Here is an 18,042-nt window from a genome sequence, read left to right on the forward strand (position 1 = left end):
CAGAGCATTGAACAAAAACAACAAAATTAGCTTTAAAGAGAGCTACAGACTTGAGATGGCTTCAGACCACACTTTTTTTTTCCTGGTGACTGGAGATGCCCAGCATCATGACAGTAAGCATAATGGGAATTTTGCTTGTATTGTGACGGAGGTTGCAGCTGCTATCCTGTGCTTTTTCTGTGCTGCTTCAGTCTGTTAAATCAAAATCTTGTCTTCAAATAAATAAATTTGGTAATAACACATTAAATCCTCCTCATGTGGAATATCTAAAAGAGCCTGGTCAGAGCTGTACTGCACAAGAGAAGAGCTAGGACTGCAAGACAGCAGCAGACACCTCACCACACAGAATGCATCTCCAGCAGCACTGAGTTTAGTCAAGGCAACACACACAGTAATTCAGTGTGCAATGGCCACCCCTTTGTGGCATCAAGGGCAACTGGGAACGATGTAAAAAGAAAGGGCCATCTGCATAACTCTGTGTACAACCCACCCCCTAATGTAAGGCCACAGCTTGACACAAGCAAAAGAGACAGTAGGTGACACTCCTTTCTGCCCTTGATTGAGCTTAAGTTTCAGTCACTTCAAAAATACAATAATAAAACAACAATCTTGCATGTATAAAAATGCAAAACTCTAAATATATTTATTATTCAGTTATATTTGCTTTTCATTGCACAGATTTGTTTTTTATCCCCATGTTCAACAGTTTTTTACAAAGCTTTTAGGAGTTTCGAAACTTAGAATGATCACTCAATACTATTTAGGCACAGATCATGAACGCAAAACTCCATTTCCTCAAGGTTTTTTCCAGTGAAAGATTAGTGGTTGCAGTTAAGCTCCAAATTTAAATACATTTCACAGTCCACGCTTTTACAGGCATACCGTCTAAAAAAGAAGTTTTGATTAAATAGACTCCCAAAGCCTAAATAAAAGCACCTTCTTTTCCATAAATGCTGAAATCAACAAAACCCAAGGATAAAAACCATAGTGGCCAACCATTTTCTATGCTAGCCAGTCATAGATTAACAAAGAAACAGTTCTCAAGAGGATGTAAAAATCCCCTGGAAAAATTACTTTACTTTGGAAATAATTTAAATTATTTCGTATTTAAAAAAAATAAGCTAAAAAAAAAAATGCAGCCAATAAAACACATCTGGTGACAAGGATTTGTCCTAGACATATCCCCTAGTTGATTCCATGATTTCTATGTGCCACAATAGAGGTGCACAGTTACAGGTTAAACAGTGTTTGCTTGCTCTGCCTGGGTTTAAGACATCTCCATAAGGTCCAGCATGGAGCCAGAGAGCTGGTGCTGAAGGGCACAGGTCAGTGTGGCCACAGGGCTGAGGAAGGCTGAGCAGCCTGGGAGGATGCAGGGGGCTGGACAATACAGCTGGCTAGAGGGAACTTGCAGCTGTAGACGGCTTCAGGAATGGGACAAGGTGCTGGCACCTGGGTGTGAAGGAAGCAGCAGCTGCAGTCATTAAGGACAAGTGATATCCCAGCAACCCTGGAGGGCTGTTCATGACTGGCCACGGCCCTGTGATCTTACTGTGGCTGACGCAAATCTTCTAGCACCATTGCTGAAACGCCTGCAGTGGGCTGGGGGTCCAAGTCCCTACTCATTCTTTTAAACCTTCCTAGCAAATTCCCCCACTGTCAACACTGTGGAGCTTTAAATGCTGTTCTCAATCTCTGATGACCCCCAGTTGACTGCAGCTGGTCTTTGGCAGAAGAAGGGAAAGAAGGCCACTAACTCACATGACACAGAGACTCTTCAGCTTCTCTGGCAGGAACTAGCTCACACCATGACCTTTTTAAAGCAAGACATCCAACACCAACTTTACTTTTCCTATTACAAGAGTGCTGGCCCTTGGCATCCCCAGCACCAGGTCAGGGCAGCCACGGCTTTCCCAAAGCACCTGGGGGCTGGGCCAAGCTGTGAGGTGAGAGGGGTGCATAAGGATCACTTTGGAGCTAGAGGTGCCTCTGAAGCTCAGCAGAGTGGACTCCCTGAGCAAGGGAACAGCAGCCGCAGGAGCCACATCGCTGGGCCCAGAGCAAGAAAAGAAGCTGGTAGCTGCCTTCAGTCTCCCAGTCTCCTGTCATGTGGAGGGACAGCAAAACAGGTCATTCCTAGAGTTTAACATGTAACTTCTCCAGGAGCAGAAGAGCAAGATTTTCCAAAGTCTCTCACTAGCATTAATACACAAGCTTCTGACATTGGTGAGCAGGCAAGCAAGGGGAGCCTGAAGAAGCACAGCAAGTCCATCAAAAACTGTCTGGTGATGATTAGGGAAATGTGACCACCACAAGCCAGGCAAGTCCATGCTGCCTAAAATATCAATTCTACCCCCAGTAAAAAACCTAGGAGGAGTTATCTGCAGGAACTAGAGTCTCCCCCTGTGTCCAGGGGAACAAAGAGCTGTAGGCCAGCAATCCCATTAATCATCTGTGTCCGTGCGGAGGTTTCTGAGCTCCAGCGACAGCTGTTTAATTTGGATATCTCTCTGGATTACCAACTCACGTAGTCGACGGATTTCTTCCTGTTGCCGGTAATACATCTGTAAAAGCTGTAAGAAAGCACACATTTTATTTCCTTTACACTAAAAAAATTAGGTTTAACCTGACAATGCCATCAGACTTGTTACATCACTTCTGAGAGAAACATCTAAGGAGGAGGCCTTCAACCAGCAGACAACACCAGCAATGCTCCTGTTGTCCACTAGATTGGGTAGTGACTGCATGTGTTTCACAGGAAGTATTTAGAGTCTGCCACATCTCCTTCTCTGACCTTGGACAACTCCTTTTTCCTTCTTCCAGTTGGGACTAGCATTGTCTTTCACTATGCATGCAGCAGAGCACTCAGCTCTGCAAAGGCAGCTTCTGTACCCTTAGGGTGCCAGCTCAGAAACATGCAGAAAAATATCCTTTTTCACACCACAGGGAAATTCAGATGTGGAAATTCCTGCCCTATCAAGGTGCAGATGCTAAATTCTTGCAGAGATGAAAGGTAGGGGAAGAAAATTATTCCAGGGTTCCTAAAAGCAAACAAACTGCACGTACTTGAAAATGTCCCTGAGCTGCCAACAGTGGGAGGCTGACAAATCACCACAGAGATGTACCACTATGCCAGCTTTGATTACTATACTGAGAGGTGGTTTTCCATTATTAAAGACAGATCGTGGACCTGCCAGGATCTTTTCTAGAGGATTTCCCAGGTGCATGCTGCAGCCAGCAGCCAATCTCAACAGCACTGCACTAATAAGTTGACCTTCGGCAGTGAGCTGCAGATGCAGACTCTTTCCCATGTCAGGGTCCACAGTACATCAGGCAGTTAAGACTACATGGATGCACCAGGAGTACACCCACTCCTTTCACAGAAATCTCTGCTGCCTCACCTCTGCTGCAGGCTTGCTGACTGCAGTTCTCATCAAAGGCTTATCCTGCATAAACCCCAGAACCCTAAGGTCCCAAGGACCTCCTTGTGCCCAGCCAGTCACCAGGCAGGTCTGTGCCACAAGAATGCCTAGGAAGTGAGAATGCTGACTGCCCCCTCCTTTCCAAACACCCTCAGCTGGGGCACCGCTGGGCTGTACTTCTGCTTCCTTGTGGCAGTCAGGCTGAGTTTTTGCCACCACAAAGAACAAAGAGCTTGCACTGACTCAGGCCTGAAAAATAACCCCTCCCTGAATTGCCACCATGTGAATGGCATTCTTTCATCATCTGGCTTTGAGCCTAGCCTGTAGCCCCAACACTTTACCCTAGACATTCATACCTCACTTTCAGTTTTTGGTGGTGGACACTGAAATACATCAAAGCCATTGGAGAGGCATGTTTGTTGATTTTCTGGCAGATTCTCTTCCACTTTCAGCCTTTTTCTGCCACGTTCAATCTCTCTTGGCTTCTGCTTGTCCTCCACTGATATCCTTCCTTGTGCTTCCTGTTGCTGGCTCACGTCAGTAGCTTCTGTGAGGGGCTCTTGATCAGGAAACTGTGGCAGGGACTTCACAGCTTCAGAGCCTGGTCTCAAGGATACCAAGAGAGGCCCTAGGGAGGGAGGAGACAAGTGAGCACTCCCAAACCACACTCAAAACTCAGCACTAAGCAGTTCATTCTAAGAACCAGCTCTAACCATTTCATTCGAAGATAAACATGGAGGCACATGACCAGAGCAGCTTCCAGAATTTACAGCCAACAAATTATCTTAACTTCCAGCCATATTTACTATGCCTCCCCTTTTCCTTCTTTTCTCTTTCTCTGGCAGGTAATAGGCCAGAGAGCTGGCAGCAGCTGGGGAGCGTCACAAATGACACATAGACAGTCAGAAGGCTAACTGGTATAAGAACCTCCCATCTTTACTAAACTGCTTCTTTTTACACCCTGGTCAATACAGGTGGTCATTTAATATATTTCCCCTGATTGGCTAATTAACAAGACACCCATTTGTAAACAATCTTTTGAGAATAACAGGAAAATAGATACTAGAAAAACACCACCTACAGGTTGTTTTTAATAATGGGCTATAATTGTTTATCTCCAGCTCCCTAAAGTCTCCCAGGCCAATTCTGGGAAAACTTATCTAGCTTTCTCACTCTTTGACCAGGCTATCACATCCACAGGGGAGCTGAAGGGCTGGGGAGCTCTCCATGTGCTGACCTTTGTTAATCCCAGCGAGCCATTCTTCTGCTGTCAGTGCTGGTTGGGCTGCTGCAGTCAGGGGGTAGATATCTGCCTGGTATGATTCCGACTGGAAACAAACAAAAGTCCAGAGTAACTATGTCAGTGAGATTTTGGCTTAAAGATGCCATACTGGATTGTGGTGGAGAAATGAATTTATTCCCCTTCAGCACAAGGGAGTGTCATGAGCACTCACTGCAGGGACATAAAGTCTTTTCACCTGCTCTGGACCTCTCTGCTCCTCACCTGAACTTTGGAAAATTGTATCTGGAGGCCTAATTTAATTCGTGCTAGTAAGGTCTTCAGACTCGGGGAGGTTAACGTAGGCTAACTCAACTCCCATGAAATCATGTTCCTGAGGGTGAATACATGGATACAAAGGATGGACAAGTCCCAAATCATCAGCTGATTATCAATTGACAGAAACTGGCCAAGGAGATAAAGCTGGAGGAACATGCCTGGTTGGGAGTTGCAGTGAGCATTAGTTCTCCTGTGTCTCTGAATGCAAGGAACTCGTACCTTCTTTTTATATTCTACTTTCTGGAAGTAGAGAGCACAGTACTGACATCTCCCATGTACCTATGCCCACACAGTCACACAGGAGCTACCTTGGCTAGCTACAGATTCAAGGCCTGTTTCTTTCTCTAATGACACCAGCTCTGAGACTGACTCCTACATCACCCTCAGTGCAACAGGTCATGCCTTACATGCTGCAGAACAACCGTCTGTAACACAGCTCCACCCAATGGGTAGACACCCATAGTTCCTATTTTACCAGGGTGATTCTTCCTTCTTCCACAAGGAGATTGTTATGCCACCCAAACACCAGCTCCAACCCCTCTCCCTCTTTCGTCATTATGTCACACAGATTCTATTGGAGAAGTTTACAGACAGCTAGCAGACCTGGCAGCATGTCTTGGAAAGTCAGATATTAAATTGAATAAACTCCTGAGTAACTCTTGAGTTACCAGATAGGGTTTGTTGGCAGGGCTGCCCCAGAAACAGGCCAGCTACGTCCCCCATGCTAGGAGAGAGAAAATCTCTTTTTCTACCTACTCTCCTTCCCCCAAGAGTTGCAGAGAGGAGGCAGTGCACCCATTTTTTCACTGATATTTGCCTCAGATAAGAACATGATCTGAGGTCAACTTACCCGTCGAGGCACAATCATGGAGATGGGCTCAATCAGGCTTTTAGTTGGAATCAGTTTGTAAAAACGGAAAATTTCACAAGCTGCCACATCAAGACCTCTCTTTGGCATCATTCCTGGGGGAAGAGCATGAAATAAATGGAGTACAAATCTCCTTGGGAAAGTTAATGTCATCAGCCATGTGAAAAGGGTCATCAAGAAATGAAAGACGTCATAGCATCAGCACCACATCAGCATGGTTTGAGGTCTGCATCCATAACTGGCTCAGAGGCACAAATGACAAGACTAAATAATTACTTTTTTTTCTGTCAGACAATGTTGTTACATACATACATGCATGGGTTTAATGCTAAGCCTCCTGCTCCTTATTCATTCTAATGGGCTCCAAATAGAGTGAGCGGAAGATAGCAGAGCTGGCAGGTAATGCCACAGCATTTGAGTATCAGGATAACTAGGAAGGGATTTCAGGACACCTAAACAACACCAGAATAGCTCTATATGGCTGAAATACCTTCCAGGGAATTATCCTCCCCCAATTCTGTCCCAAAACAGAAATGAGAATGAGAAGGGTGTGAACATCAATTCTGCCCATTTGTGTTTTAGGGACTGGCTAAGCCACACAAGGTCTCCAAATTACCTGATAACCTCAGTGGGTTTCTCTCTCATTAGCTTGTACAGTTCAAAGCTATATCCACATCAATTCCCTTAAAAAAAGAGATTCCCTATGCTTGTAGACCTTGCTTCACGGCACCCAAGCTTAGTTTTCTACTAATACCCAGTGACTTCTTTAAGCAGCAGATTCTACGTGAAGGCCTGTTGCACTTAACATTATAAATTCATCTAAAAGTGAATCTAAACTCCACTCCTCCATACAGTATTTTGTTTTGATAATACGTTAAAGGAACTTTTTTACAATAACCTTAGCAGTACGCTTGATCAGCTCAACAAAGCAAGTTAGGGAAGTAGACTTCATTCACCTTTTAAAAACACCTGTACACTTACTTTGCATGAAATTATTTTTAAAAAGACTATGACAATGAGAAATAAGGATGTTGTACTGGATTATAAAAAAAGGATTATAAAAACTGAAAAACGAGCAGATCCTTACAGTTAAGTTTTAAATAATATATTCCTTTAATTTTTTTTTTTTTAAGGAAACCTGCAGGCACAAAATTCAGTGCTGCCAAATATCCATACCAAAGTTCTCTATGAGTAGGAGTGTCCACAGATAGTGTAGAGGGATGTTAATGATCCTAAAAATATGTAGAGGAATATGACTCAGAGTAGACCAGACAAGGTTCAAGAAAGGGTTAACAATAAGGTCTGAGGGCTGAAAGCTAAATTCTGTGACATTAATTAAACAGCGGGTAGTACAAAGGTTAATAAGCAAGGGTCTCCAAGGGAGGAGAGGTGACCTAACCACAAAAGATCTATTTCTGAATAGGAAATGTCAGTAAAAAAGAAGGTAGACAGCAATAAAGACTGAAGGCATTAAGCTGTGAAGCATCTGTTACCACAAAAATCACAGAGTGGGAATGATGGAAATAGAGCTCAAAGACAAAAATCTTGAAACAGATTGACAAGTGGCAAGGAGCATTCTCTACCTTTAAATCCAGACTATCCTCCTTTCCACCTTGACTAGGTAGGTGAGAGGAGATGTAACAGTGACTGGTAAAACTGCCCAGCCCATGCTGGTCAGAAGGGCCCTTTCCAAGCTCTGACCCTGTAATACCACCTGTCATATATGGGTGAGCTATGCCAAGCTGACTGTAAGCACCTGTAAACCTGTGTGGAGGTTCTCCATTCTCTTTTCTAAACAGAATTTTGGATATTCCTAGACTCTGGCAGCCTCTAAAATGAAGAAACCACAATCCTCTTGTAACATTAGACATTCTGGCACTCACCAATTCCCTTCTGTGGTAAGTGAGAATGATATTCCATCAGGTAGTTCAGGTATGGTTTCTCAGGGCTTACCTCATAGTACCGTATGTTTCCATCACCCTAAAGGCAAAGAAAATCAACATCAGCCGGACTCTGCTGTTCAGCATAACAATCTGAGAATTCCTGGCCCCAAGCAACCATGCAGGATCAACCATGAAACAAATGCTTATTCTCAAATTCCTATACAGGAAGGTTAGGACCCAGCTGCATACCTCTCCACAACAAACATGGTACATCTGTAAAGGTGGTAAATGTAACCTGATGATGAAGAACCCTCTGGCCCCACCCCATCTGCTCATATCCTTAGGCTAACGTGCTTCAGGAGCATCTTTGACCTCAGTCTGTCACAACACAGGCTGACAGCAGAATCAAACAGGCCTGCACTTGCTGATGTGGAAAGCACTTACCTTTCCCACCACATAAAGCATGTGTGTGTCAGAGTCATAGACAGGAAACAGAAGTCCCGAGGAGCCATCCAGATCCTCCTCCAGTAAAGGCACAGAAAGGTCATTCTGGGCAGGACACAGGAAGAAGAGTCAGCTGCAATCACCTGTGAGTCACCTCAAGTCCAGGACACCTCACCTGAGCCCCACCTGGCAGTGGCATGTGAGCACAGCTCTGTAATGACCCACAGCCATGCACAGACTGCTGCAAAGCTCTGTGGGTGAGAAATGGGTGCTCTGTCCCAGTCCTTGTCTGAAGTTCCTGCCACTATAACACCTCAGGTATCTGATGGCATTTCAGGGTAGATATGGTAAGAAACATTGCCTGCCTCTACACGGGCCAGACCGCAGGAGATGAAGGGGCCTTCAGGGTACACCTGCACCACTGGTGTAAAATTCACACTGAATTTTACTCATGTTCTCTCAAAACCTCTAGTCTAGGCAATACTTTCATGACAGTGCACCACCCACAATAGCAGTCTGCATCAGCCAAGCAATCTCAGCATTGCACAGTGGGAAGGTGCCTGATACAAGGACAGAACCTCCCACTGGCCTTTTGCAGGTAAGCCATGTAGGAGGACACAGCACACCACTCCATATGCAAAGCTCTCATGTCTTGTACAAAGCTATCTCTGCACTGCTGAAGGGAGTGATTTTGGGAGGCCTAACAAAGCAGAATCTGGTGTCTTATGGCTGTCCATGTGGTGATTCTCACATAAACATGTATTTAGCATAGGGTTAACACACATGTTCTCCTGCAGAACTGACCAGCTGCAGGCTGCAGTAAGCCAGGGTTTCTGTTTAGATGCAAAGACGGGTGTGGACATGGGAAAGAGGCCTGCTGGGGAGGCTCTGTGCCAATCCCTGTTCCTAAGGAGGCTTTACACACCTTGCTTCACAGATCTTTCCACTATGTTTTTAAACCAAGCACGTAAAACCCTGACATGACACCCATGAAGTGTCACAGCACTGCTTAGCATTGTGGAAAGCCTTCAGACAGCAGCATTGTGCTTTGTCTCTCACATGTGCAAAGAAGCCATGTCAAAACATAGCCAAATCATAGCAAACTGTAGGCCTGGTCTACCATCTTTGTCTGGTAACAAAGTGTGACAGCACTATAAAGAGACAAAAGATTGTGCTGCATGGTGGTTGATGCACAGAGGCATGTATAGATGCTGACAAAGTAAAAATATCTCACTACATATGAAAGGGCAGATGAGAGCAGCCATCCTGACAGGAGATCAGAGGTCTTGGAAATGACCAATTAAGCACTACCTCAGTACTCTACTGTCAGGAATCATCAGAAATCAAAAACACCCAACATAATTTTCTTCTTTGAGGGCTTCATCTGAGTATGCTGTGTCTAGAGCTCATTTCTCTTTCCAGGACCAGTTTGCCAGTAAGATCAGTAAGAGCCATGTTAAATCAGAGCTACAGTAACCATGAGGTCCTCTGAACAATTTCTTCTTGTAGTGGGCTGTTGTGGTTTAACTCAGTCAGCAACTAAGTACCATGCAGCCATTTGCCCACTTCCCCTTGGTAGGATGGAGAAGAGAATCAGAAAAAAATAAACCCATGGTTGAGATACAAATAGTTAAGTAATTGAAAAAAAAAGCAAAAAAAAAGAACAATAACAATTGTAATGAAAAGGGAGAGAGAGGAATAAAACTCAAGAAAAATAAGTGATGGACAACACAACCACTCACCACTTGCTGACCAATGCCCAACCAGTCCCTGAGTAGCAATCCATGGCTCCTGACCAAGTCCCCCCAGTTGAGCATGACGTTCTATGGTAAAGAATATCCCTTTGGCCAGTTCAGATCAGCTGTCCTGGATATCCTCCCTCCCGGTTTCTCGTGCACCTGCACACTGGCAGAGCATGAGACACTGAAAAGTCTTTGACTTAGGGTAAGCACTACTTAGCAACACCCCAAAATGTCAGTGTGCTTTCAACACTAAATCCAAACCACAACCTTGTGCCAGCTACTAAGAAAATTAATTCTATCCCAGCCAAAACCAGGACATGGGCACAGCATTCATGTTGCTCTCTTAGGCTTCTCTGTTGAAAACCTCTCCAGAAACTCAGTTATGTCTCACACCAGTAAGACCTATCACCCCTCAGGAATCTGACAGATCACTTCTGAATTCCTGTTATAAATCAATTCCTGTGTATGTGGCAGGTGGAAAGTTAAAGTGACAGCAAAAGAGAGAAAGCAGAAGCTGGTAGGGTTAAGATTTTTGGTCCAACTCACTTGATCCCATAATGCAATTTGCCTATTATTCCACCGAGACGTTCCAGTAGAAAACAGCATTTTCATGTTTCCAAGGAATGAGACTTTATTGACTCTGTGAGACTTGTAGCTTCCTTCCTGTAGAAGAGAAAGGACACTGCTTGAGTAAGACAATATCTGTTGCATCGTGACATTTTATATTACCTGACAACTCTCATTCACTCACATCTGAAAGATCTGCTCAGCCCAGCTGAACACTGGTGAGCAGGATTTCACAGGCATCTGAAAATAGTGGCCTAAACTCTTCAGGATCATTCCCAAAATCTCAACAACACATCACAGAATATTCTGAGTTGAAAGGGACACACAAAGATCATCAAGTCCAACTCTAAAGCGAATGGCCCATACAGGGATTAAACCCACAATCCTGGTGTTATCAACACCCTGCTCTGACTGGCTGAGCCAGTCTCACCTCTCTAACTATTGATTCACATATTTGCAAGACAGCAGTCTTTAGTAGTTCCAGGCAGGACTTTCTGTGTACACAAACCTCTGCAAATAGCTACAAAATGCAGCCAGCTGCACCTAGCCAACAAAATCCAGGCAACAAGAACAACCATTGAGACATTTGTCATTGGGACAAATGTACACTTGCATCCATCTCTCCACCTGATCTCTACATTCCCTCCCATGTCCCTCTCAGAGGGCTGAAGAAGGTACCTATGAAAACAATACAATCCAAGTAAGGTTTCAAGGACAAAGGAACATGGTATCAAGATACAAAATCCCTGTTTTCAACAACATGACAGCAAGCATTCTGTGGAAAATAGAAGGGAACAACGCCATATAGTGCCTTGGGCAATGCAGATGCATCATCTTTTATGGCAATGAAGGTACCCAGGAGAGGAAACACTCCAAGAGGTGAGATCAGATGGACCATAAACCTCTGAACCCAACCTACCTGTAGGACTGTGCCAGCACGAGGGTCTATCACACGTATCTTTCTGTCCCTGCAAGCAGTGGCAAGGAGACTGCCATCTGTGTTGAATGACATGGAGAGTACCACATCTTTGTGAGCATCAAGAATCTTCACTGGGTTTGAAATAACAGCGTCCGTGACACCAAGGTTCCAGATCATTATCTGGAGCAAAAATAATTTTAAAAATCAGTCCTTTGCTGCCTCACACCCGAGACTTTGTGTATTTTATTCACTTCTTCATCTTTTCTCTACATGTATAGGTCTTACCATCATAAGTGATTGCTCTCCAGCACTTAAAATAATTCCTGACACTAACAGCAATGTATCAGTGTCAGCTAAGAATGTCCAATATTTTAATTTCCTTAGAAACCACATTTTGTACATAAAAATAGAAAACATCAGTGCATATACGTTCAGTAGCACAAAGAAAAGTGGACGGCATTGCATGCTGTATGCAATTCAGTAAATGAGAAGTGCAGAGTAGACTGAAGTTCATCAGAAGGCTGGAAAATTAGACAGTCCTTTTGAACTTATAGCAACATCCTTTTGCTTTTGAGTCACCATGGAAATTCCCCCTGAAGAAAGCTTCCAAACTCTTTAGTACCATCTTACAGCTTGAAATTAAAGCAAAATTTCAAAACACCAAGCCAAACAGGGTGCCCTAGGAGCACAGACCCACCTTGTAGTCATAGCCAGAGCTGAAGAGGATGTTATCAGCCGTGGGATGCCATTCAATCAGACCGACTCTTCGAGCATGCCCAAGAAGTTCTTTCTTCGGAGTGGTAATGTTTCTTTTTAGCAACTGATTGGGGATGTCCCAGATTTTAACCTGAATGGCACAGCATGGGTCTTTGTGAAATTCCTGAGAAGGAGCTAATTCGGAATTTATCAATAGCTATTAACTGCCTTGGAATTACTATTGCATTTGTAGTAAATAGGAATGCAATTGGCTTTTTTGAACACCTATCCTTGTTATTTGTATCTTTACTATTCTGTGGACCTGAAGACTCCTCTTTATGTTCTATCTTCAGACAACAGTCCTACCAGGGTTTCTTTAAATTTGGCAATCCAACCCTTAGACCTGTCAGCACAATTATGAAAAGTTATTCCCAAGGGGAAGAAATAAACCATTAATCTTGCAACCCTTGCCTCTTAAGTGTACTGAAGCCACTCAGCACTGAGAGCGTGCTGTCTTGTAACAGGCCCACCTACAGCTCTGGGTCCTTCTAGAAGGATGCTGCATGAAGACAAAAATGCTCTGTCTTCCTGTGGTGGAAGAAAACAATAGCAGAAACCAGCAAGAGGGGCTGAACCTACATGGGTATAAAAGGAGTCCTTCCCACGCTAACCCTAGAAACACAAGTATTTAGGATGCTAACAGATGATTAATCCTTTGGCTCAATGAAAATTACTATGCTTGTGTCATAATTTTTCTATTTCTTAGCTTGAAGCAAAAGCAAAATGCTCTTTGGAACATTGTTTGTGGAAATCAGCCACAGATGCCCAAGTCTCCTACTGTTTGGTTGATGAGGATCACACCTTTCTAAGACAAATAAGAAGCAGACCCAAATTCTGGAACCTCCTGGCATCAGCACCCTTCTCAGCAGTGTATTCTTTATCCCAATAAGGAATCAAGCCCACCAGAAATGCAATGGCTGTAGAGTCCAGCAGTATCTGCATGAACTTCTACAGTAGTTAGAGAAAATATCACACTTTACAATCAGACTGATTGATTCCTTACAGTTTCAACAGCTGTCACTAAAGAAATGGGGCTAAGAGACTAGAAAAGGGGAAAATAGGTTGTGTTCATGCTGACAAGAACTGCCTAGAATGAGCCACCCATTCCTCATGCTGTGAAATGATTGCTTATAAAAGCAGAGAAAAGCACCTGGCTGGAATCTCAGACTGCATTAAAAGGCAGAAATTTCCAGTTCTTTGGTGTGCAGAATAGGCAGGACTTGGACTCAGGCCTGCAGGGCTAGCAGGGACAATCCAAGCATGAACAAGCTGTCTACCCTGCTACCTCTCAAAGAAAGTCTGATAAAATGAAGTGAAAGGCACAGAGTTGCCCCTCTAACCAGAGGGCAGCAGAACTTCAACAAGTTGAACTCTTCATGCCTGATGATTTGCCAAGAAGAACAGAAGGGCTAAGATAAGCTCAAACTCTCAACCCCTAGGCCTTTGCATAGGCCTCAGCCCTAAGCCCACCTGAAACAGCAGGGAGAACTGGAACTCACTGTTCACAGAGAACATACAATCCTTCCCATGCCCAAAAGTACCATTCTACATAGCTCCAGCTGTGCACCACAAAAGATAGCTGTAGTGCTGTCAGATGAAAAATTGTCTGCACCTGGCAGGCTAACACAATGCCTATTCTTCAAAAACCACTGCCTGTGGAACTGCACAATACCCATTCTGTAAGAAAAAGAACTGGAAAGCAACCAGCCCAGTTGTGCCAAATTTTACCACTTGACTGGGTGGTCAAGTATGACTTTGAGAGTCACTGACCACCAGGGATGACCAAAGAGATACCCAGGACAGAAGAACACATGAGTAAAAGAGAGAGAAAATATGTTACTGATTTTAGGGAAATTATTTCTATGCTTATTCAGGGAAAAATCAGTGACTATATACATAAAATATAGTATCTAAACAGGAGTTTCTTTTGTAGTCAGCATGCATGATATTTCAGAGGAGATATCCCCTCATACACCCAGCTAAATAAAGAATGTCTGCTATTTAATGCTATGTTAGTGTTAAGAAGCTTTTATTTTTACAGATTTTTGGTAACGGTGGTACCACCAAATCAAGCTCCAGAAAGGCTGGTTAACAGTCAAGAAACCTCTGAGCAATGTGGGAGAAGTGAAATTTCCATTATCTACTCAGAAGGCTTGTAGCCTTGCTCAAAGGGAAGCCCAGCCCAGTAAGCATTTAGATGCATCCTTGTAGTAAGCCACAAGTCTTACTTGCACAGTGGCTTACTAATACTCAGAAATAGAAGAGAGCACCAGGCTTTTGACAACAGGCTGGAAGGAAGGCTTTTCCTCTTATGTCCAGCCCAGTGGAAGCGGTGGACACCTCTGTGACCCCCAAAAAACCTTTCTCAAACTTCTCTTAAAACAGAAGAAATATTGCCATGAAGATGTCTCAACAGTATGTCAAATCTGATCTCTCCAGAACAGGCAGGTTAAGTAAGATGTTGACCCCACAGAACGAGTCCAACAGCAGACAAGAGATGAGAAGGAAGCAGTAACACAGCAAATCTGAGGAGAGCTCAAAAGAAAATAATTTGTTCAGTCTCTGGCTGCCCTTCAACTACATAGCATGAAGGCACAGAGAGGATGGAGCCAAACTCTTTGAAGGTACAAAAGGAGAGCATCAAAGGCAATGGATGTATATGGCAATATAGCAATGCCTGGAGATCAGATGCATCCCATTTTCCCTAGAAGGATACTCAACACCTGGAAGGAGGACCTATTGAGGCCACAGGATCTGTAGCCTTGGAGATCTTCTCAGCTCATTTGAACAAGGCTTGGAGAAACCCAATTATTTGAGTAGGGCATAGAGGAAGAGACATCCAAGGTCCAGCTATGAGGTATCAGGAAAGACAGTCACACCAAGAAACAGTCTGCTGTCCTTGCTACTTAGCAGGCAGGGAGGAGATGTCTCTACACCATGTCACAGTGCAGAAGACCCCTAAGATACCATTTTCTGGTGCTAGGATGAGGACGGGAGAGTAGTAAAAAGCAAGTACAGTCACAGACAGGCAGACTTCTTGGAACAACTTTTGGTACTGAGACCTGTGACATGCTACCTGTTTCCATTCTTTAGTCTGAGGAATGATCCAGTGTCAAGTTTCTGGAGAAAACTGGAAAGGAAATCTGGGGATAGTGCATCCAGTTTTGTACCCCTCAGTGCAAGAAAGATGCTGGAGGCCCACCCAGGATGCCCAGGAGACTGCAGCACTTTATCTTGCAAGTAAAAGCTGGGGAAGATGGTCATGCTCAGCCTGGAGAAGAGACAGCTTCCAGGCAAATTGATAAAAGCTTCAACACTTACAAGACTAACTGAGAAAACAGAGCCAGGCTCTGTCTTGAAATGCACAGTAGGAGGGCAGGATACAGCAGTCATTAACTGCACTGGAAAGAAAAAGATTCCCCTTGGGAGGAGTGAAGAATAGGAACAAGTGGTCTGCCTAGAGAGGTGGTGAAAGAAACCTCCCCTTCAACACAAACGCTTCTGTGATTCTGTAACTGCAGTGGGATGTTTTGAAGATTGTGTTCATTTCTCATATGAGGCTCAAAAGAGTGGCCAAGGTGGTGCCCTCTGCCACAAGTAAGTCATACCATGCCATACCTCCTGAGATAGCATGAAAGCCTGGATACAGGTTGGCAAATACAATAAAATCTTCACCATCAGTTCAGAAACTGAAAGAAGCCTTAAAAGAAATTTAAAAAACCCAAAAAAAACACAGAGGAGTATCCAAACAAGCAAAACAAGCAGTCACAAAAAAGGAAGGACAATCAAAAAAGCTTATAATCAAAACTGACTTTTTGGCAGAATTAAAATGGCAGAGCATGTGAACCAAGCCAGGTCTGGAGAAAATAACAGGAGAAAACTCCCTGATTCTCTACGGCAGAGTGAGAATAAACCCAGTGGGATCTCACATGGGATCTCTGGAAAAAAGCATGGCAGTTAGTCAGACATTCTCACTATCAAAGACGTCAGCATCACACTTTTTACAAGACCTTTTGAAAGTGACCTTCCAGTAGGAAGATATGAGCTAAATTGTCCCTTACAAACACGACTAGAATCTTTCAATTGCCACAGTGTCTACATCTTACCCACACTAACTTCAGCCAAAGCACCCACTGCAGAAGTGTATGATGCATATTCCTCACCACAGCTGATCCAGCATGACCCTACAGAGTGCAGGAGCAAGCTCTGCGGGGAATTAATCTGAAAGAGCTAGTCCAGATAATGTTGTGTTGAAGCTTTTTTTAAAGTAAAGACAGAGTTTCAAAGAGATTAAACTTTAATAGCCGTTCCATTTTAAACTCATATTTTGTTTTCCTCATACAAACACACCATAAAAAGGCACAAGCCCCCACAAAATAGATCTTCCTCATTACACTGATTTGGTATTTCATCTGGAAGGCATCACACAGGTCTGAATTCAGGAGAAAGAAAGGAATCTTACTTTTTCCTGACTTCTTAAATAAGTATATGCATGTTTTCACATCTCACATCATTTCACATTCATGAGCTTTTGGTTTCTTTCAACTTCATTCTCCAAAAAGCACATTAGCCAGGTACTAACACACAGTACAATGTGGTAAACTTACTGTGGCATCTTCTGAACATGAAGCTATTACAAAGTCATTGAATGGGTTCCACTTGACGTCCAGAACATTTCCTTTGTGCCCACATACTTTGGGATAATGTGGGTCAAGCTTGCCTGTCTGGAAAAAAATAAATATAATCAAGGTGAGCCATGGAATTACAGGGCATTTTCATGGCAGCTCCAGAAAGAAACTTTCTGCTTGTTGTTCTCCAAATGCCCTAGGTGCTCTCTGCCTGTTAAAGATGGGGTTTTTGCTGTCCCTGATAGTCAAGTCTTGATGATACCACCATAAAGGAAAGAAAGTCTGCCAGGCCTTCCCAAGAACATGTTGCTGTGAAAAAATGTCCATGCATGCCTACACATTTGGAAGACAGTATTAGGTTCAGACACCAAAGAGTAATTTAGAGGAGAAACATCTATGAATGAGATTAATCTTCGACATTTTTTAGAGATCTTTTGCTGGGGGGATAAACAACAGCAAACTCTCCTTCAGAAGTTATTTCCTACAAGCAGCAAAAAAAATTTATTTCGGTTTTGGGTTACCAAGGTATTTGTGACACAAATTACAAATTACCGTTTTTCTTTCAGCAAGCTATTTCTCTCTTATGGTGTTCAAATCCAGCCATTCATCAAATTCAATTAGCATTCTGGACTCTCAAAAAAAGCCCAAAACCATGCCATGTTTAGGTGGCAGCACTGGTACAAATCCCAGACTAAGTGCCCTAAGGTGTACTGGGAGCCTTATGCCAGATGGGGGCTGTATTGCATTGAACAAACCCACACTGCCGGCACCGTCTCTGCTGGAGAGTCAAGTCTGAATATTTAAATAGTAGAAAGGGTGGTGGTGATTTTATTAACATTGAAGTAATGCTTGCTTCCCTCTGTAAGAAGCAGGAAAAGCGTGGGGAGCCCCCTGACCCACCCCCGGCATCAGCTAAAGAGCAAAAGTCGGTCACTGAAGAAGGGAGACAGACATAATGGCAAGAGTGGTGGTGCTTACCAGCGTACTGCTTCCTGCCAGGAAGAACTGTAGACCAAAATGATTGCAAATGTGTGCTCTCCTAGAAAGCAGACACTTCTATAGATGTACTACTCCCTACACCTCTCCAGAGGTGGGCCTTAGGAGAGCAGAGCTGAGGGGAATCTGCTACCCCTAAACAGGCCGTGGATAGGATATAATTTTCCCAGCTTTTAAATTTTGGGGGGTTTTTGCAATTTTGCATACAGAACAGGACACCAGTGTGTAACTATTCTGGCTTCACTGGAAAGTTTGTTGC

General features: G+C 43.7%; 1 protein-coding gene across 3 annotated transcripts in view; it reads right to left on the minus strand.

Moving 5' to 3' along the window:
• Positions 1–609: 609 nt before the first annotated feature.
• Positions 610–18,042, minus strand: part of CORO2A (coronin 2A) — a 62,947-nt gene continuing 45,514 nt past the window's right edge. For all 3 annotated transcript variants that reach the window (XM_077171950.1, XM_077171948.1, XM_077171949.1), the window contains exons 3-12: positions 16,767–16,883; positions 12,101–12,250; positions 11,404–11,583; positions 10,464–10,580; positions 8,176–8,280; positions 7,732–7,828; positions 5,831–5,943; positions 4,660–4,750; positions 3,779–4,050; positions 610–2,573 (exon numbers count right to left, since the gene is read on the minus strand). In XM_077171950.1, coding sequence (XP_077028065.1) covers positions 2,445–2,573; positions 3,779–4,050; positions 4,660–4,750; positions 5,831–5,943; positions 7,732–7,828; positions 8,176–8,280; positions 10,464–10,580; positions 11,404–11,583; positions 12,101–12,250; positions 16,767–16,883 — 1,371 coding nt within the window. In that variant the 3' untranslated portion in view covers positions 610–2,444. The remainder of the gene's footprint in view (positions 2,574–3,778; positions 4,051–4,659; positions 4,751–5,830; positions 5,944–7,731; positions 7,829–8,175; positions 8,281–10,463; positions 10,581–11,403; positions 11,584–12,100; positions 12,251–16,766; positions 16,884–18,042) is intronic.

This window comes from Agelaius phoeniceus, chromosome Z (assembly GCF_051311805.1).
Source record: "Agelaius phoeniceus isolate bAgePho1 chromosome Z, bAgePho1.hap1, whole genome shotgun sequence".
Lineage (NCBI taxonomy): Eukaryota > Metazoa > Chordata > Aves > Passeriformes > Icteridae > Agelaius > Agelaius phoeniceus.